This window comes from Odocoileus virginianus, chromosome X (assembly GCF_023699985.2).
Source record: "Odocoileus virginianus isolate 20LAN1187 ecotype Illinois chromosome X, Ovbor_1.2, whole genome shotgun sequence".
Classification (NCBI taxonomy): domain Eukaryota; kingdom Metazoa; phylum Chordata; class Mammalia; order Artiodactyla; family Cervidae; genus Odocoileus; species Odocoileus virginianus.
Genome location: NC_069708.1, coordinates 51,751,830 through 51,773,483, shown reverse-complemented (window position 1 = coordinate 51,773,483; position 21,654 = coordinate 51,751,830). Strand labels below are relative to the sequence as shown.

The 21,654-nt window shown below is 39.3% G+C and overlaps 1 protein-coding gene across 5 annotated transcripts; it reads right to left on the bottom strand.

The window, feature by feature from the left end:
* Window positions 1-1,576: 1,576 nt before the first annotated feature.
* Window positions 1,577-20,131, bottom strand: TAF7L (TATA-box binding protein associated factor 7 like). Of its 5 annotated transcripts, none has more exons than XM_020872931.2 (13): window positions 19,859-20,131; window positions 16,090-16,160; window positions 15,136-15,214; window positions 14,065-14,198; window positions 13,309-13,435; window positions 13,006-13,061; window positions 10,427-10,468; window positions 9,491-9,563; window positions 9,047-9,157; window positions 8,429-8,617; window positions 8,118-8,230; window positions 6,631-6,690; window positions 1,577-2,509 (listed from the first exon to the last, which is right to left on the bottom strand). In XM_020872931.2, exons 1-13 carry the CDS (start codon window positions 20,031-20,033, stop codon window positions 2,465-2,467), a joined length of 1,275 nt encoding a protein of 424 aa, XP_020728590.1. In that variant the 5' UTR covers window positions 20,034-20,131; the 3' UTR covers window positions 1,577-2,464. The 5 variants fall into 5 exon arrangements, 4 of the variants coding, with proteins under 4 accessions (XP_020728590.1, XP_020728594.1, XP_020728595.1 ...); XM_020872935.2 differs by lacking the exon at window positions 19,859-20,131 and adding an exon at window positions 19,178-19,358; XM_020872936.2 differs by lacking the exon at window positions 19,859-20,131 and adding an exon at window positions 19,178-19,358 and having other exon boundaries at window positions 16,090-16,157.
* Between the last annotated feature and the right edge of the window lie 1,523 nt (window positions 20,132-21,654).

Genomic DNA, 21,654 nt, shown 5'->3' with positions numbered 1-21,654 from the left:
TGCCTATCTTTCCAGGTTCCAGGAGGCTAATGGAGCATTCCACCAAGGCCTGGGGCTTCCTGCAGTTGAGCCTTGCCTACGTGGAAAGACACACCTCAATTTTGCCTAGCCATAGGTCAAGTGCTCAAAAGCTGCATGTGGCTAGTGGATACCCTATTGGACAGCGCAGTTCTGTAACATGCCCAAGTCAGAATCACTGGGCTATAGAGAAGGAAAATTTCATGATGTATCATGTGTGTGTGTTGGGGGTGAGGAGCGAGTCAGGGCAGCTTATTGCTGCCAACTTGGTGGGGATTGGACAGTGGTGAAGCAGTTACCCAGGGTTAGGAGATGTGGTGTTGGAGGGAACAGAAGGGCACCACAGATGCATGAATTTGCTCCTAGTCCTGTTGTCTTCTCTTCCCCATGGCCTCTCACCAGAGCTCTGGCTGTTCTCGGGGTGCAGTATCAGACAGAGGCCGGACTAGGACTCTTCTACTTCTTCCACATGACGGCCCCACATGTGGCATATGCGTCGCGCTCTCTGGCTGCAGTCTCTCCAGCCATGTCCCCAGGGTACTGTTTATATTTCTGCCCTAGTCCTCTGCCATCTTTCACCTGGAAAGGCCTACCTTCTTTCCAAATCCTGCCTCTTCCCCCGTCTGCCTATGACAATTCCTTTTCCCTATTCTCTCATCTTTTTTTTTATTGTCTCCTAATAACCTTTAATTAATTAATTTTTTTTATTAGTTGGAGGCTAATTACTTTACAATATCGTAGTGGTTTTTGTCATACATTGACATGAATCAGCCATGGATATACATGTATTCCCCATCCTGATCCCCCCTCCCACCTCCCTCTCCACCTCTTCTCATCTTTTAAATTCTGGGTTTCTGAAAAAAAATCATCTTGGTTTTCAAACTGTCCTCTAACTTCTCTCCTAAGCTTGGCTTCATTTTCTCCTTCCCTTTAGTCCCACTTCTTCCCTGTATTTCCCCCCAAGCATTCCTTGTATCTTCATCCTTCTGCACAGGCCCAGCCCATACATATTGACTTCCCCTTCTCTGCCCTTGGCTTATTACTTTCAACTTGGAATGGGAGCACTAAAAGTGGCAGAGAAAACTTGGGGGCTCATTTCCTAGAGTGGCACCAACTTCATCAATTGAGACCAGACCTGGGTCAAGCTGGGCTACTTCCAAAAAACCTTCAGCTGCCTCTTGGTGATAAGCATTATCACCCTTAATTTCCACATAAGGACACAGAAGTTCTAAGAGGTGTAGGGACTTGCCCAAGTTAGGTAGCAGAGCCAGGGTTCTAACCTTGTGTTCCTTCAACTACAACATAATTCAGTGCAAATATTGGAGCTGCCATTTTTATCACTTCTCTGTGCCTTCACTCAAAAGCTCAATGTGTTGTGAATATGAGATGATTTGCTTGGTTCATTAGGAATCATCCTAAGAGCTCTTTAGAAGGATGCCCCAGTGCTGACAGCATCTTTCGTCATTTCCTAACTGCAGAATGTATTGCTTGTCTCACCAGTTTCCTTTTGGATTTGAATGTACTTCTCATGGAAACTGTTTTAATAAAGTAACAGTAATCCACTTAAAGAATTTTATTGCTTAAAAACACAGGCTAGAAAATCTTAACACAGCTAGAAAAAAATGAACTGGCCCAGGGTTTTTGAGGATGTTTTCACAGGCATTTGTTTTTGGTTTGGGCCATGCATCTTGCAGGAGTTCCCAGACGAGGGACTGAACCCTGGCCACACCAGTGAAAAGCCTGGAATCCTAACCAGTAGGCTACCAGGTAACACTCACAGGTATCTGTTTTTTCCTAACCTTTTCTGCTGGGGGTTAGGATGACGAGGCTCAGCATAAGGATAACAGCTCAGAATTTCACCTCTGCTCTAACTATTCCCATAGCTGCCAAATAACCACCAGGCACAATTCTAAAAATATTAACAGTGGAAAGAAGATGGCGGCAGCAAGAAATATCCCCTGAGCAGGAAAGCAGCTGCTAATGGCTGAACAAAGACACCTCACAACTTAGTATCAACTGCTGCCAGGTAGGCACTTAAATTCACTGTGGCGGGTTCTAGCACTTGGCAGAAATGGTTTGACTTTGTTCTGTTTCAGTAAATATTTGAAACAAGCAGAAGAAAAAGCTAAAATCTATGCAGACTGGCTATATAGCCTTCAGGTTATAAAAGACTGTCTCCCTTTGGCAAGCATGGCCAAATTATCTGATGGCACCATAGTAGAGAAGCATTTAAGTAAATCTTAAAACTTTATAAAAAGAAGCCAAGTCTCATAGTTGAGCTGGGTCTTCAGGTCCTACAGAACTAGCAAAAAAAAAAAAAGGTTCAGAGAAGCAAATACAAATGATTTGGCATAAGGCAATGAAAGGAAAAGAAACAGGCACAGTTTATCTAGACTTCAGTCTGGATGGTGAACTGAAGGCCTGGGTGCCAGGTTGAAGACTCTCCTCACTTCTTCAGGAAGTAGTTCAGTTTTTCCTGTAGATAAATGAGCTGTAGAGAGAGGGAGAAAAAACATGAAAAATTCATTTGAAATCTTAAGTCCCATTACTTTATCTAGAATTTACTTATATAAACCAAATGGAAAGACTGTCATTTGGCATTTATAAGGTTATCTTACTTGGTCTTAAACTGTTAAAAAGAACAGTGCCAATCAACTTTTAAGTTCAGATTCCTTCTATCACTTGCATCTTCCTCTAATCTTTCCCTACTTCAATGTCTCCTACATACTTCTGGCACAGAAATTTTCCTGAGTTACTCTCCAGGTGAAAAAGCTTTTAAGGTTTATTATGAACTACACCAAAAATCTAAAGTCTTAAGCCTAGCATCACCACCTCTGAGCCATTGTGCATGCTACTTTCTATACAGAATGCCTTTTTTCTCTATTTCTTTATTAAACCCTGTGTCTGTGTGCTCAGTTGCTCAGTCGTGTCTGACTCTTTGTGACCACATGGACACAAAGGCTCCTCTATCCATGGGATTCTCCTGGCAGGAATACTGGAGTGGGTTGCCATTTTGTGCTCCAGGAAATCTTCCCGACCCAGGGATCGAACTCCAGTCTCTTGCATTGGCAGGCTGATTTCTTTACCACTGGGCCACCTGGGAAGCTTATTAAAACCCTACCCACCTCTTAAGGCCCTAAACACCATCTCTCTATGAAGTTTTCTCTAATCTCCATGGACATAAGTGAGCTCTCATTCCTTTAAATTCCTATACCTCTTACGGACTTCTCCCCAACTGGAGACAGAGATTGTGTCATAAGCATTTTGTAGTTCCCTGCAGAACCTAACTTTAAGTAGGCACCCAATAAATCTGTGTTGAATAAATGAGCTAACACAAAGGGCTTCCCTGGTGGCTCAGCTTGTAAAGAATCCGCCTGCCATGTGGGAGACCTGGGTTTGATCCCTGGGTTGGGAAGATCCCCTGGAGAAGGGAAAGGCTACCCACTCTAGTGTTCTGGCCTGGGGAATCCCTATGGATAGAGGAGCCTGGTGGGCTACAGTCCATGGGGTCGCAAAGAGTAAGACATGACTGAGCAACTCAGCACACAGCACACAAAGGACTCTAAGTGAATAAAGAGTACAGCAATAGTTCTATGTTGAAAATAGCACTTCTCCAACATTAACTACTTATATGGAGGAAAATAAAGATGTTTAGTGGGTGTTAAAGCAATCGTGGCATTAACCGTTATATACACATGGTTGTATATAAGCAGTACTTGGGTGAGTGATGTGCCGAGGGGAAGGGCATATACAGAACATGAGAGTTTTCCTGACCTTGTTGGTATGGGGATGGACATGGGGGAATGGCATCACTACCTTAAGAGCCTCATGATAGGGAATTCCCTGGTGGTCCAGTGGTTAGGACTCTGCACTTTCACTGCTGAGGTTCAATGCCTGTCAGGGAACTAAGATTCTCCAAACTGCATGGGGCAGCCAAAAAAATAACTAAAAAGAGCCCCATGCTAAGTCCATCCTCATAATAAGACCACCAGTCTCTTTAAAACCATTATCCCACTCTTAACAGTATAGTGCTAGAACCAGCATACATTTCTGTACAGCTGCTTGACCTTCATTAATCCCACACTGCCCTCTTCTCTCTTCACTCTGCTCACTCTTCTGGGGCTTTAAATAATGGTCTTTCAAGTTAGAAATCAAGCCTATGCCCTTAATGCTCCCTTCTCCTTCAGTGCTCAGAAACTGACCTGAGTCCCATCAATTCTAACTTTAAAATATATTCTCTCATATATAAATGTTCATAGCAGCATTATTCATGATAACCAAAAGGTGGAAAAAACCCAAGTGTCAACTGATGGATAAGCAAAATGTTGTATATCTGTACAATGGAATATTATTCAGCCGTAATACAGAATCTAGTACTGATACATTCCACAACATGGTTAACATTGAAAAACATTATGCCAAGTGAAAGAAGCCAGACACAAAGACCATGTATTTTATATTTCCTTTTATATGAAATAATCAGGATAGGCAAAGTAGGCTAGTAGAAAGAAGATTGATGCTTACCTAGAGCTGGGGGGTGGGGATGGGTATATGGAGTGTGTGGGAGGGTCAGAAGACATGGGAAGTGACTGCTAATGGGTACAAGTTTCTTTTGGGGGTGATGAAAATATAAAATTGATTGTGGTGATGAATGCACAATTCTGTGAACATACTAAAAGTCACTGAATTGTACAATTTAAATGGGTGAATTGTATGGCACAAGAATTTATATCCCAATAAAAGTTATAAAACATTTTATTGCATTTACAAATATATATATTCTTTCTGAATGAAATAATGCCATTTTCAGCAACATGGATGGATCTAGAGATTATCATATTAAGTGAAGTATTAGTAAGCCAGAGAAAGACAAATATAGTATCACTTATATGTGGAATCTAAAAAATGGTACAAATAAACTTATATACAAAACAAAATAGACCCACAGACATAGAAAGCAAATTTATGGTTACCAAAGGAGAAAGAGTGGGGAGGGATTAATTAGGAGTTTGGGATTAACATATACGTGTTTGTTGCTGTTTAGTAGCTAAGTCGTGTCTGACTTTTGCAATGTCCATGGGATTTCCCAGGCAAGAATCAAACTCACATCTCCTGCTTGGCAGGTGGATTCTCTACCACTGAACCACCAGGGAATTATATATATTATATAATAATTTATAATAATAATATAATATAATAATATATTACATATATTATATAATATATATATAATAATATAATAATATTATTATATAATATATATAATTCCCTGGTGGTTCAGTGGTAAAGAATAAAAATTATATATATTACTATATATAAAATAGATAAACAAGGACCAACTGTATAGCACAGGGAACTATACTCAGTATCTTGTAATAACCTATAATGGAAAAGAGTCTGAAAAGAGATGGCTCCAGCGGTAGAGTCCACCTGCAATGTGGGAGACTCAGGAGACTTGGGTTCAATCCCTGGGTCGAGAAGATCCCATGCAGCCGGAAATGGCAAGCCACTCCAGTATTCTTGCCTGGGAAATCCATGGACAGAGGAACCTGGCGGGCTACAGTCCATGGGGTCACAAAGAGTCAGACATGACTGAGCACGTGATGGATGGATGGATATATATACACACACATACACACAAATATAACTGAATCACTTTGCTGTACACTTGAAACTGACACAACATTGTAAGTTAACTATACTTCAGTAAAAAAAGAAAAAATATTTATTCTATCTCCATTTCCACCTCCTTATTTCAAGTTACTGTCATCTTTTATTAGACTACAACACAGCCTCCTAACTGCCCTCTCAGCTTCTAGTCCTGTCCTCCCACAATCCATTCTCCAGATATTAATAATCAAAGGAAAAAAAATAATCAAAGGGATCTTTAAAACTTCTAAATTAAATGTGACTTTCCTGATTTAAACTCTCCAAGGTTTTCCATTGCATTTTTAAGACTAAACCCATCCACCTTATCATGGCCTGCAAGGGACCATACAATATGGCCTCTGCATACTTCACCAACCTCATGTTGAGTCACTTCCTTGCTTTAAATTCTTCAGAGGTCCTCAAAGAGACCAAGGTCTTTTCCAATGTGGGACCTGGCATATGCTCCACCCAAGAAGCTTTTCGTATCCTTTTTGCTTGGACTTACCCTTCAGGTCTCAGCTTAAATATCACTTCCCCAGAAAGGCTGATTATGATCCCCCCTCCCAATTTAATTCAGGACTCTCTTTATTCAAAGCACACCCCTGACTCTCCTTCACAGCCCTTCTTTATTATTTGCACCTTCATATTTGTATTATAATTTGTTTACTGTTGATCTTCCCTGCTAGACTGTTCGCTCCATTAGGACAAGTATTGTATCTGTCTTATTCAACACTGTGTGTATATCCAGTGCTTTTCACTTAATAGGCATTTAATACCTGCTCAATGAGTGAATTTTCACAAAGGCTTTGCTTCAAACTGCTACCTTCATTTAGAAGATTTGGGCCACTACTATTTCTATGAAAAGAATAGCCAGAAATGAGATTTGGGGATTCTTTGTATCAAACAAATAATTTATTGTATCAAACAAATAATTTTCTGGTTGATGTGAAAACACATTCTCACCTGCTCAGTTTTTTCTTCTTCCTGTAACTTAAGCTGCTCCAGCACAGACTGTAAATTATTCTGGAAAGCAAATCATATAAATGATGAATGCTGAGTCTCAAAGGAAAAGAGAATCAAGAGAGACAAAGAGTTTGGCAAATAATTTGATAAATTAAAAAAAACTGTCTGTTGTAACAAAAGACTTTTAAAAAGATTTAGAAAAAGACTGTCTATATGTGTGTAACTGAATCACTTTGTGAAACAGAGACTGGCACAACACTGTAAATCGACTATACTTCAATAAAAAAAATTTAAAAAGGATTTAGAGTATAAAAACTATGCTCTCCAACTACAGGGCCATGTGATTTGGTTTTTTGACCCTACACAACATTTTTTTCTTGCCCTAAAACAAACAGTTGGAATGCCTGCATATTACCTTTCTCTAGCTTAGCACAAATCCTTTGACTGTAGTGAACCATTTAAAAAGCTGGCCTATGACAAAAACCACTACAATATTGTAAAGTAATTAGCCTCCAACTAATAAAAACAAATGAAAAAATAAAATAAAATAAAAAATAAAATCAGGAGTAAGAAAACTAAAAAAAAAAAAAAAAAAAAAAAGCTGGCCTGGAATTTGTTGCTGACTTTCATTCCCCTGCACTCGGACAGACTATTATCATTCTTAAATAATACTGCATGCAATAGTAATCACGATATCTGTATCTTTCAAAGTATGTCCACATCTATTATCTCACTTGGTTATTCTGAAGGACAACGCTCTAAATAAGTACAGTTATGTATCAAGTTTCTCCCCTTCAATGACAAAAGCTCTACAGAAAAAGAAATCTGGCAAGAAATTCCCTGAATGCTTCAGAATTTCCTTCACTATAAAAGGGAAAGAAATATGGCCTAGACATACATTTTCCTTTTGCTGAAATGTGTATTAATAAAATATGCATTAATTTGTATTAGTAAAACTCAAGCACGATATTAATTCTTATTCAAGCAGGCATCATAAAATTTAAAAATTAACTTTAATTCTCTTTTGTTGCAATGAATACATTTTGGTACAGAGCAATAGGATTCAGTCTATGCTCTACCACTTACTGTGGTCCCTGGCAAATTACTGAACTTCTTTGAATTTCAATTTCTTATCTATAAAATGGGACTAGTGATAGTACCTGTATTACAGGGATGTCAAGATGAAATGTAGTAACACATGGAAAATGCTTAGCTCTGTGTATGCCTTTCACATTATTAAATGTTCAATATTGGCAATTATTATTTCAAGTCTGCTGGTCCCTTCCCCCAAACTCTTATATAAGATGAACAAAATCACTCAGGTAAAACAAAATACGGCTATCTTTTATTAGGGATTTCTAAAGAGGTTGCTCAGGTTCATGAATGAACTAGAATGCTGCACAGAGATGAGATGAGTGGAAAACACAGAGATGGGATTTTGAAAGTAAGATATCAAGAGATCTTTATACCAGCCAACAAGAATTTACCTTGAGTGTCAGGTTTTCCACTTTCCTGATGAGCTCCTTCTGTCTTTGTGCCCTGTGCTGAATCTCATTGAGCTTTTTCTCCGTGTATTGAGTGTGCTTCTGAATTTCCATGACTAACACAGATAGACAAAAACCTCAGGTATCTACACAAGGCCTAAACTAGTGGACCAAGGTCCAAATCAACTAAAACTCCAGTACATATTTGAGCAATAATTTCTCAAACTTAACTTTGCATTGAATGCAAGTTCAAAGTCAGTCTTTAATACTGGCACCCACTCTGTCCCACCCTTTTGTTTTTCCCTCTAACTTACCCATTGAGCTGGTTTCCTCCTTTGCCTCATAGTGGCCATATTCAGTGAACCTGACCTGTAGCTTCTTTTCTATATCCTCATCATCATAATCTTCCTCCTCTTCTTTATCATCACAATCTTCCTCCTCATCATTATTATCCTCAGTGTTATTGATAGAATCATTGCACATCTCCTGAAGCACATAACATTCTAAAGGTTTTAAAAAAGAGGAAGGTGAAAACATTTGAAGCTTTTCAAATGACTCCCACTCCAGCTGCAATTATCCTTCCCCTCAAGTTTACTGGGCAACCAATGAATTTCATAAATAATTTTTCTCACAAGAAGATGATTCCCTTTATAAAACAAGGACAGAAAATACAAAACAGTATAAGATTCGTTCATGTATTCAATGATCAAAATATTTAGACAACCCAAGGGCCCATAGGAATTTTAGAATAGCAGTGATGGATGGGATATTAGAACCCCAATATAAAACCCCTTAACTTGAGGGACCAATAAGGGGCAAGAAGGGTAAAGGCATCCATTTTTTTGATTGGTCTGTGAGTCTGTGGAGAATGGGCCTACACACAGTCAATACTTGTTCTCTCTGAATCTTCTGCTTTGCTTTTATTATCATACCTGGTAAGGTATGACCCTGCTTGCAGTCATTCATTCCTGAGGCTATCGCATAGCTACGAGTGGAGCCTTGACATTCTATTTCCTTTCCATCGTCAGCAATGACCTCCCACCCTAAAAGGGGAGGAGGTCAAGGAAAAGGCAGAAAGAAAGAAGACAGTGTTGAAAGGGAAAAGGCTCTCTGTCTGAAAGTGCTATTTAATTTAGTCCAACTTCAGGCCATTTGTAGCTGGATTCCTAGTATGGATAAGTATTTTATACTGAATTACACAAGTAAATGATTTCTATCACATGATTTGTACTGTTCCTAGCTAGAAAGTAACATTACCCCAAATTCTAAGTTCTATACATTAACGTCAGCACACAAATACCAGAAATGAGGGCTTGTCACCAAGTGCATTTGGGGTGGAACAAACTGCATAGGAAATATTTAGTATAAAAGGATACGGGCATTGACAGCTTCGGCATCTGCACACAGCAGTCTTTTCACTTCCTTTTCCACATCAGGAGATCCAAAGTGCTGAACCAGAGTAGGGAAAAAAGGAATACCAGTAATGTCATTTAACACCCTGTGTTTTGCAGGAATGGCCTTTTCCTACATAGGAATGAATTCAAAAATTTAGGCTTCTTTTAAGATACATCCAATCAAATTTCTACTTTAAACAACGCTATTTATGAAGAAAACTTTGATCAGGGTCTATATTTTTGTACAGCAAGCTTAATTTTTCCCAATCAATTACTTGAGACATTTAATCTTTTCAATCTGCAACTCTATATTAAAGACTCTCTCAGAAGTACCACCCTTAAGTCTCAGTTGTTAATTATTTGCATTGACCCATACTAGCAAAGAACTATGATTTTTTGCTATTTAGAAGTAATTTTGCATAAAGACCCAAATTCCCAGATTCTACTTTCCCACATCTTTATTATTAGAGAGTTTCCTATAAAAACAGGACCTTAGCCACACATTCTCCCTTAAATCCAGTTTTAGACAATTATCTCCATGGCAACCAATTCATCATGCCACAAATAGAAATTGGAACTTTGAGGGGGAATAAGCAATTGCAAAAAACTTCTGGTAAAAGTGAACTCTGGCTTCCAAGAAAATTTTTTAAAATAAATATCACAGAAAAGAAGCATATTAAGATACCAAGATTACTGACCAAATTGCATCTTCTGCTCTAGGAGTTGTCAAACATTAAACAATGAATTCTTCATTTTTCAGTGAATCAAATTCAGTCTATGTGTATGGGAGTGGGGGTTAGAGGTGAGAAGGAAGCCTCAAAAGTAAACTTGATAATTTGGGGGGTTTGTTTGAAATTAAAAGCTGCAAAATAAAATCCACTATAGGTAAACAATAAGGTTATATTATGCTTTGTCTACCTCAGAAACGTCCATTTCTTCAATTTTTTTGAAATCAGGAAGCTATGAAAGAGAACACAGTAAACGATGAAGTTATATTAAAATTGTTCTATTTTACTAAAGTTTAAAGAGTTCTAGACCCATTCTTAATGTAGTTTTCTATTTAGTAGACAAATAGATGCTCTAGACTTAACAGTATAAAGCCAAGGCAACTGTGTTCATAGATTAATCATAGTAAAACTATCAATTCTTCCTAAACTGATCTATAGGTTTAATGCAATTCCTATCAAAATTCCAACAAAGTTTTCTGTAATACACAACAAACTTATTCTAAAATGTATATGGAAAGATACAAACTCTAGAATGGCTATAATAATCTTGAATAAAAAAATAAAATCAATCTTCCTGATCCCAAGACTTATTACAAAGCTACACTGTGGAATTGGTGATCAACACACAGATTAGTCGAACAGAATAGGGAACCCAGGAAAAAAACCCACACAAATATGCCCAACTTATTTTTTTTTTGCCCAACTTATTTTTGACAAAGGTGCAGAAGCAATACAATGGACAAAGGGCAGCCTTTTCAACAAACGGTGCTGGAGATTTTGCACATGCAAAGAAAAAAAAAAGAGTCTTGAACTAACCCTCAAGTACAAAAATTAACACAAAAATAGATTGCTAACTTAAATGTAAAACTTTTTTTAAAAATAGGAGAAATCTTCAGGATCTGGGCTAGACAAATAGTTCTTATAATGGACATGAAAAACAAGATCCTTAAAAGAAAAAAAATCAATAAATTGGACTTCATCAAACAAAAATCCTTAGCTCTTTGAAAGACCCTGTGAGGAAGTTGAAAAGACAAGTTACAGACTGGGATAAAATATTTGAAAACCACGTATCTGACAGAAAACTAGTATTTAGAATATAAAAAAGAACTTCTCAAAACTCAACAATAAAAACAATCCATTTAGAAAACAGACAAAAGGCATGAACAGACACTTCATTGAAATGGACATACAGATGGAAAACAAGTACCTGAGAAGATGCTCAACATCATTAGCCACGAGGGAAAAGCAAATACCACAGTGAGATCACTACACATCTATCAGAATGACTAAAATTAAAAACTAGCAACAACACCTAATGCTGGAGAGAAATTGGATTGTGTGAACATTGCTGGTGCTAATGTAAAATGGTGCAGCCACTCTGGAAAATGCTATGGATAGTTTCTTATAAAACTAAATATGCAACATATCCAGTAATTATACTCCTGGGTATTTATGCCAAAGAAATGAATACTTATGTTCACACAAAAACCTCTTGGCAGCTTTATTTATAACAGTCAAAAACTGTAAACAACCCAGATGTTCTTCTATGAGTGAACAATTAAGCAAACTATGGTATATTCATAACACAGCCTACCACTCAGCCATAAAAAGGAAGGAACTAGTCATATATGCAACAGTCTGCAGGGACCTTAAGGGAATTAATCTGAGTGGAAAAAAAACCTAGTCTCAAATGTTATACTTTGTATGATTCCACTTATATGACATTTTCAAAATGACAAGATTATAGAGATAGAGAACATATTAATGATTAGCGGGGGTTAGAGCCTGGTGGTGGGGTTTGGAGGGAGGTGGGTGTAGCTTTCAAGGGCAAGATGAGGGATCCTGGTGGTGACAATACTGTTTGGTATCTTGATGATGTAGGTAGATACACCAACATACACATGGGATAACTGCATAGAACTAAACACATGCAAGGACTTCCCTGGTGGCTCAGTGGTAAAGTATCTGCCTGTCAATGCAGGAGACACAGGTTCGATCCCTGGGTCAGGAACATCCTCTGGAAAAGGAAACGGCAACATACTCCAGTATTCTTGCCTGGGAAATCCCTTGGACAGAGAAGCCTGGCAGGCTACAGTCCATGGGGTTGCAAAGAGTCAGATATGCCTTAGCGACTAAACAACAACAACAAACACATGCACACACATACAGAGGAGTACAAGTAAAACTGGAGCAACTTGAAAAAGATTAGTGAATAGTGATAATGTCAATTTCTTGTTTGTGATATTGTACTATAATTTTGCAAAAAGTTACAATGGGAAAAACAAGGTCAAGGGTACATGGTATCTCTTTTTTATTGCTTACAATTGCATGTGAATCTACAATTATTTCAAAATAAAAATTTTAATTAAAAAAGAAGCCAAGGCATAGTACTCTTGTAGTTTTCCCAGGGTTCTACAAATCTGAGGTAAGGTTAGAAATACAACCACATTTCCCAATTCCCAGGTTCTGGCTGAGTTCACTTTAAAATAAGAAAAGTTGGAAACATTTGAAAGCATTAGCAGAAGTTTCAAATTCATGACACATCTAGATTCCTAAACACTAGCCTTATCAAGAGTCCAGTCTGTTTTTGTTCATTACATATTTCCATTTGTTAGCACACAGTGCCTGTCATGTTGCTCACACTCAATAAATGTTTACTGGACATATAAGTGAGTGAACAAATGAATATCCGACTGACTGTCTCACTCCCCCCCCCCCATAATCCTCTTCCAGTCCACCCAGAAGACACAGAAATTGCATGCCACAAACCTTTTTTATTGTTTTGCGGAACCTTCTCCTTCTGACATTCCTAAGTGGTGGAGTAACTGAAAAAAATTCAACGTGGTGAAATGTGTATATGATTGATGCTAGTCACATAGCTATCTGAATTGGACAGAGAAAGCGCACACTATAAGCTACAGGCTCATGACATGACTTGTTCTTTTAAGAGTGTCTAGATGGCTCCTGAACCAAATACCTAAGTGTGACAACAGATCCCTGGTTCACAAGTAATCAGAATTCAGCAGATAAATGTGGCTAGCCAGAATGAGCAAGGGACTGTTGTTGACTTACTGCCATGCTTCCAGGTATATTTCTTCTGTCTCTGCTTTTCAGTTTTCCTGATTGCTTTAGGATCAGTAGAGGTTACTGGTTCTTCATGAGAAGAGTGAACATCAGCATCAGCAGTGCACACAAGCATCTACATTTAACAAAGACAAAGAAGTTGACTATGGCTACAAATATTCAGTTAGTAATGGATCATGACCATTCTTACCACCAGAAATCCTGGGGCACAGAAGGAGAATGTTACTTGGAATTTCCAGAAAACCAAGTATTACACAGACTCATATTCATTCCCTCTCTATCTCAGCAGCACTACATATGGACGCTGAGGGGTTTTTGTTTTGTTTTGTTTTTTGCTCGAGTGCTTACCACTGCAGAAGGAATATGGCTGAAAAATAAAAGATATATCTTAGCATTTTGCTTTGGAAAGAAAACCAAAAAATCAACAGTAGAGATGATGAACAAGAATCAGTGTAAACCTCCAGAGCTAGCAGGAAGTTCAGACGAAGATCTCAGATGTTCATGCTTTTCAAATAATGGTAAATGGCAAACAGGAGGCTCTAAAAGCTATTTGTAAAATTAAGTAGTGAAAAGTGATGGGTCAAACACCAAACTAGCACATGACATTGTATTCCTGTGCAATTGAGTTGGAAATTAGAAATGACAAACAGGTGAAAGGAGAATTGAAAGAAAGAAAGAAAAGGAGGGAGAAAGGAAATCCTAAAAGGATATAAGGGTGAATAGATTAAGAAAGCTTGTCCATACCTGGGAAACATCTGCCGTTTTATAAAAAGTTTCTCTATCCAGAGTTTTTAGGCTTCCGATAACACAAGGCAAATCAACCAGCTTAGCAGCTAGTGAGACATTGCCTACCTCAACAACCGCACGACGTTTGTCAGCTGAAGAAAAGTAGAAAAAATTAAAGTTCACATCTTCCCAATGTACTCTTAAAACTGATGGTTTGAATAATGAAGACTTATGTGGGACAGACGAGTCTTTCATTGAAACATTATTTCTCATAATGCTAGAATTGGGTACACAATTATCAACTTCCCAGAGCAAAGAAAGTGGAGTATATGGAGCTCTTTTTTTTCCAGTTTATGTCACTCAATCAAAAGTAGATTAAGTTTCTTGGTAATGGTTGTAAACTAAAAGCGAATGAAGCAGTAAATCTTTCATTCTCATCTTGAAAGGCCAACTTCATTCGTTCAAATCCATTCATTTGGACATTGTTAGGAGCACTCGATCATGTCACTGAATGTGGGTGTTTTCAAAGGGAAGGGTTGATTCTAGGATAGTACTAATAAGTCTCAAGTTATAATCTCTAGTTAAAGTCACAAAGATCAAATTTTATACAAAAGCCAGAGAGAGAGAGAGAGAAACAATCAATCATACACTACCTGAGTGCTGGGATTATGGGCCATTTTAAATTTTATTCTTCACATACCTCTCCGTATTTAAAAATCTAATAAATACTATAGAGATAAAGACATGTCACTTTTGTAAACAAAAAATAGTAAATTCACTTGTTATTCCCCTAGACAGTCAGAAAAACTTGCGTCTAGGAGACAATCACCAGTACATAAATCCCACAGTTGACCTCCAAGTTCTTTTTTATACACACCATGATAATTACCTCAAGTTTTATGCAAGTTCTATTTTCTCTCCTCTTAAAAAAGAGGAGATGCGAGTGACTGAAGCGTCTCTGAGTTCATCAAGGCAGAGACCACATTGTATTCTTTGCCACATCTTGGGCATCTAATACTATGCTTGACACACAGCAATCCATTAATGAATTACTGTTCAATGTATGGTGAATGGATATTAACTACTTACAAAATAAGTCAATTTTTAGTTTATTCTTCATGGAGGAACTTCCAGAATGCATCATCTTTCTGACAGTGGAAGCATATTCCTAAAAAGGAGGTAAATTGAGAAATCAGAAGGATCAACTGTCAACTTAGCAGCTAATAGAAAGATATGTCAGAGACAGTCCTTCTTTAAATAAAACTTTAAACTTCTCACACGTTAGGAAGAGTGCCATGTGATACTGTGCACTGTGAAGTCAGGTTAGGAAGAGGTTGACTCTAATCTCACTATTGTCTCTTAGTAGCTACAGATAACACCTTCTCCTAGCTATACATTCCTGGTTTTCACTGTTACCCTTCAGTTGTAGTTGCTACAGGAAGGCTTAGCTGCAGTTTACTGGGTATATCTGTTGTTGTTGTTCAGTCGCTCAGTCATGTCCGACTAATTATAGGGTATATTAATTAACCCTAAGTGGGGAAATACCTTTCTGAAGCCCATCCTTACTATACCTTTCTTAGACTAAATAATACTTGAACACAGGTATCAACGGGGGAAAGAAACCCTAACACAATGTTGAGGTGAGCTTCGACAGCCTCCCATGGTGATGAATCTGAGGAGACAGTGCTGAACACTCGACTTCCCCTTTTGAGGTGACAGAAAAGAACTCTATTTTAAAAGAATCCTGTCTTGGCTGTCCAGTGAGCAAAGCTCTTAGCATCGGTGATAAGTGACTAAGTCCATCATCGTCCTACCCGTTTGCCAGGAAATCAACCAGGAAGATAAGTGGCATGTGCAGGATGAAAGAAATACTGCTTAAAAGAGTACATGCTGGGATAGAACTGCCAACAGAACACAACTCCTGGGAAACAAATGTTCTTGGTTTTATAGCCTATCTTAAATAAAGAGAAATATTTAAGAATCCAAGCAGAGCTAATACTTAGGCACTGACGATATTTGTTCTGAGATACAAGGGTTTCTTACCATAGGCAGACGCAGTATAAACTGGTTCTCAAGTTCGTGAGGAGGTTCATCCTGGCTTCTACTCATCTCTTCTTTTTTGAGTTCACCAAACCAGAAATAAAACCAACAGAAAGTTACTAAAAACTCCTCTTGCTCCCTCTACCGACCACTTCTGGTAGTACTGGTTAAATTATACAATATCTTGCTAATAACCCTCACTGGAATGATGTGTATACAGCTTCGAAACACCTTATTTGATATATCTTGATTATTTCTAAAAGCCACCTTGCAAGCATGTGAACTAAGTTGCTTCAGTCATGTCCAAAGATTTGCGACCCTATGGGCCATAGTCTGCCAGGCTCCTCTGTCCATGAAATTCTCCAGGCCAGAATACTGGAGTGAGTTTCTATGCCCTCCTCCAGGGGATCTTCCCCACCCAGGGATCGAACCTGTATGTCTTATGTCTCCTGCATTGGCAGGTGGGTTCTTAACCACTAGCACCACCTGGGAAGCTACACACACACACACACACACACACACACACACACACACACTATGACATATGGGCCACACACACACATGCATGCACACACACACTATGACATACGGGCTTCCCTCGTGGCTTAAGTGGTAAAGTATCCACCTGGCAATGCAGCAGCCACAGGAGATGTGGGTTTAATTCCTGGGTCAGGAAGATCCCCTGGAGGAGGAAATGGCAAGCCACTCCAGAATTCTTGCCTAGAAAATCCCATGGACAGAGGAGCCATGGACAGAGGAGCCTGGCGTGGGGTCACAAACAGTCAGACACGACTGAGCACACACTCATGCACGCACACACGTGCACACACACATGGGCTTCCCTGGTGGTTCAGCTGGTAAAGAATCTGTCTGCAATGCAGGAGACCTGGGTTCAATCCCTGGGTTGGGAAGATCCCCTGGAGAAGGGAATGGCTACTCACTCCAGCATTCTAGCCTGGAGAATTCCATGGACTGTATAGTCCCTGGGGTCACAAAGAGTCAGACACAACTGAGCAACTTTCACTTTACTTCATACACACACATAAAATACACCTTCTGTAAAGTGAATAATCTCCAAGTTAATCTTCATTTTTTCATCTTATTTTAACTTCTATTTGAGATACATCTGTAATGGCTTGCATTTTGGGTTTCAGGGTTCACACTACTTCTGAGGAATATTTTCTCAAAAATGGAAATAAAGCCATGTACATGTATGAAATCTGACAAAGTTTTCTTATGTTCTAAGGACACTATGCTATACACCAAGTTATAAAATCTTATACTTTTAAGTTAGACAAAAAGCTCTGGATAATGTACAGTTCCTAATACTCTGTAAACCATTAATTGAATTGAGTTTTTGATTCAAATCTCACTTAAAAGCAATGGAAACTTTTTTTAAAAAGCACACACAAGTGAATATAACAAAAAAGAAGCAGACTCACAGATACACAGAACAAATTAGTGGTTACCAGTGGAGAGAGGGAAGGGGAAGGGGAAATTTAGAGGTAGCAGATTAAGAGGTACAAACTGTTAGGTATAAAATAAGCTACAAGAATATACTGCACAACATGGGGAATGTATACAATATTTTATAATAATAAACAGAACATAGCCTTTAAAACTGTCAATCACTATATTGTACACTTGTAACATATAGTACTGGGTATCATATACTTCAATAAAAGAAGAAATTGGAAAGGGGGGGACAAAGAATATTTAACATTATCAGTTAACATAGAGAAAAAGAAAAAAAAACAAAAACCATATACAAGTGAGTCTGAGACCCTTTTATAGGTAAATCATTCACCAGTCAGTCCTTTAGGTTGACTTCAGAAACTACCAGAAGAGCACAGGAGCACAAGAGAAATCAAGAACTGAAATGAGACATCCAGGATGAGACAGCAAGGGAAGGGGGAGGGAGACAGAAAGAAAAAGGGAAAAGGGGACTGATGATTTGTGGTAGTCATTTCTTTCTTTTTCCTGCTTCATACAGTTATACAAACAGATGCACACATAAATACAAAAACTAAATGTAAAGGTAAGGGGAAAAGTTAATTAAACAAAAAATCTTGGAACTGGATGCACTGCTTAATATAAAAGCAACAAACATTTATGATAGGGAGCAGAAGTACAGATTTACAGAAGTAGTAGAAGTACAGAAGAACTAGCTGCTAAGCAAGATTTTATCAGATCAGTAGTAACTTTTAGATTTCCCAGCAGAACTAAGACTAGGGCATTTTGTTCGTTTCAGTGCCTTTCTGGCAACTCCTCTCTTTCGAAAGAAAGAATGTAAGAACTTGGAATCATTTCAAAGAAGGTAAACACCCTTAACTGAAATGAGTTTTAATGATTTTTTTTTTAAGATCTGCTACCTGAAAATTTGGCTTAGACAGTAAAGAATCTGTCTGCAATGCAGAAGACCCAGGTTCGATCCCTGGGTCAGGAAGATCTCCTGGAGAAGGGGATGGCTTCCTCACTCCAGTAGTCTTGCCTGAAGAATTCCACGGACAGAGGAGTCTGGCGGGCTACAGCCCATCTGGTCGCAAAGAGTGGGACATGACTGCGTGACTAACACACTTTCACTTTATACAATGAACTGGTTTTATCATCTTCAAGAAAAGGCATCCACTTTTTTGCAGCAAGCACTCTTTGATACCGAATTAAATTAACAGGACTGCACTCCATCATTCTCTCTCTCTCATGCACGCGTGTGCGCGTGCACACACACACACACACACACACACAGCTCCATCTCATTTCACCAGAATTACAATTGGAATTAGAATTATAGCTAGATTTAGAGTACCTGATCGCGTGCTCCCAGCAGCACAACTCAGCACAAGCCTAAGCTGGTACTTTCTCAAGTTCATTGCCGCTGGCTGCAGTCTGGAGGCAATGACCACTCCATCCTTATCCAAGGGAGGGCACTAAGCTCCCAAGGGCAGAGAGCGGCTCTGATCCCATTTCCCTAGAAAATCTCTCTCGGGTCCAAGGGGCCCTAAGCCTTAGCGTCACCCCAGGCCAGCTTGGAAGGGAAGCACAGCGCGAAGTCCTTTGGTGCCCATCATGGCCCTTCGACCGCCGGACTCACCCGCTCCTCCGCTGATTGGCGCCCGGACCGCCTCTCTGTCCAGAGGGTTTCCAGAGGGCTAGCTGGCTCCCAGGCTGCGTCCCGTGTTGGCGGGATGCAGGCGACCGGCTGACTTTGTAGCCACAGGTAGGAGCCTTGCATGCCACCCCTCCCCACCTCACCACGCCTCCTCCACCGCCAGCCCAGCGGACTGGAGGGTGGCCTCGAGGCGGCGGCCAGCTCGCCGCGTGCCTGGGAGGGGCGGCACGAAAGGTTCTGATCGGCGCGGGGACACAGCCGCTCCAGGGCCTCATGGAACAAGGCTGCAGAACAAACACCCTTGACCCAGGAACGACCCTTGGAACGGCCGCGGGAGTTTTGCCAGTACACAGTGATATCTGTACAAGGGCCAGCACATCGGTTGCACTGCAAAATCCATTGGGTTGGACGGATTTGTTCCTCAGAGAGGTGACCTCGCCTGGTGACAAATACACCGACGCGCAAACCCATTAAATAACTAGAATCCGAGTCCCAACTACTCTAACGGAATTAGCTTATCCCTTCTCACGAGGTCACTATTTTACGTCTTTTGCACAAGAGAGAGAAGGTAGTCCGTTTATTTTTCTTAAACCGGCATTGCAGTTCAAACAACTTCTAATAGTTCGTTTCTCTCAAAGATACTTAGAGGAAAAAACATCTTACCTTTCTCTTGGGGTAAGTTTTCCATAGAGGCTTGGGCAGCAGCCTGGGTGCCAATGGCGGCAACGGCGTCATCACCGTGAGCGTCAGCAGCAGGAGTTTTAGCAGTTTGGGCTCCATGATCGCCAGAAGTTTCAGCTCCGTGGTCAGTAGGAATTTGGGAATCTTGGCGGCTCATTACTCCCAATGTTGGATTAAATTCTGAGAAGCTGGGGGACGTACCTCAGGGAGCTCTCTGGTCTATATCGTTGAGACTGTAAAATGGCTTCCTGTTGCGTCACGAGACCTAAAAGACGCCAGGGTTTCCTAAAATGATGTCAGAGATATCCCCCTTAAAGACACAGGGGTAATATTAGAAATACTATGGGGTGCCCGTTAGAAGATGATGTCTCTGTTGCCTTCACTTATCCAAACTTCATGGTAAGAAATAAATATATTTAGAAAACTATTTGTTGTATCCTCATTTCTTCTGGATATGCAATTTTTTTCCTTCAGTGAAGCTAAATTGCCAAAACTTCAGATCTAGACAGAACCGTTTTTGTCCCTTTGAGAATTCAGCCACTGAAGTTTAGCATTATTTGGTGGGGGTACATCGAGGATTGCAATACAAAATGGACCGATGAAACTAGTTTTTTATTTACTGTAGAAAATTATTGATGGCATTTATTATATCAAAAAGAATTATTTAATAATAATTCAAAGGAAAATTATCTTCCATAACTGCGGTAGTTAAGTAATTGTGTGTTTAGAATCCTATGGACAGTGTGAATTATGTAATTAACTTTCCTTTCTATGGCTGCTAGGAAGCTCAGACCCAATTTCCATCCACCTCTTAACAACTGTGAACCTTACTGGCATATGTTGATAGGTCCCTTGTCTTAAATAAATAATCACATTCTTTCCTAATCCCTAATTATTTTTATCTGGTGTGGTGTCATTCATTTTAATGGCTGAGTAGTATTCCATTGTACCACATCTTCTTTATCCATTCCTCTGTGGGTGGACATATAGGTTGCTTCCAAGTCTTGGCTATTGTAAACAGTGTTGCAATGAACACTGCAGTGGATGTATCCTTTTGGACCATGTTTTTCTCCAGATATATGCCCAGGAGTGGGATTGCAAGGTCATATGGTAGCTCTATTTTTAGTTTTTAAGGAACCTCCATACTGTTCTCCATAGTGGCTGTACCAATTTACATTCCCACCAACAGTGTAGGAGGATTCCCTTCTCTCCACACCCTCTCCAGCATTTATTGTTTGTGGATTTCTTGACAATAGCCATTCTGACTAGTGTGAGGTGATATCTCATTGCAGCTTTGATTTGCATTTTTCTAATTAGCCATGTTGAACAGGTGCCTGTTTGCCATCTGTATGTTGTCTTTGGAGAAATGTCTATTCAGGTCTTCTGCCCATTTTTTTAGTGGGTCATTTGTTTTGATGCTGTTGAGCATCATAAGCTATTTGTAAGTTTTGGAGACTAATCCTTTAATGGTCACATCATTTGCAAATATTTTCTCCCAATCTGTGGGTTGTCTTTTTGTTTTCTTTGTTGTTTCCTTCACTGTGCAAAAGCTTTTGAATTTAAGCAGATCTCCTTTGTTTATTTTTGCTTTTATTTCCATTATTCTGGAAGATGGATTGAGAAAGGTGTTGCTGTGATTTGTGTAAGAGAGTATTCTGCCTATGTTTTCTTCTAGGAGTCTTACAGTGTCCAGTCTCACATTTAGGTCTTTACTTCATTTTGAGCTTATTTTTGTGTATGGAGTTAAAGAATGATCTAATTTATTTTTTTTTTTTACA

Coding starts and splice junctions, on each gene's coding strand:
- TAF7L (XM_020872931.2), bottom strand. CDS start 20,033: ATGAGCCGCCAAGATTCCCAAATTCCTACTGACCACGGAGCTGAAACT. Junction 16,161..19,858: donor AAACTTACCCCAAGAGAAAG/GTAAGATGTTTT, acceptor AACTCAAAAAAG/AAGAGATGAGTAGAAGCCAG. Junction 10,469..13,005: donor TCCGCAAAACAATAAAAAAG/GTTTGTGGCATG, acceptor TCTCTTTCATAG/CTTCCTGATTTCAAAAAAAT.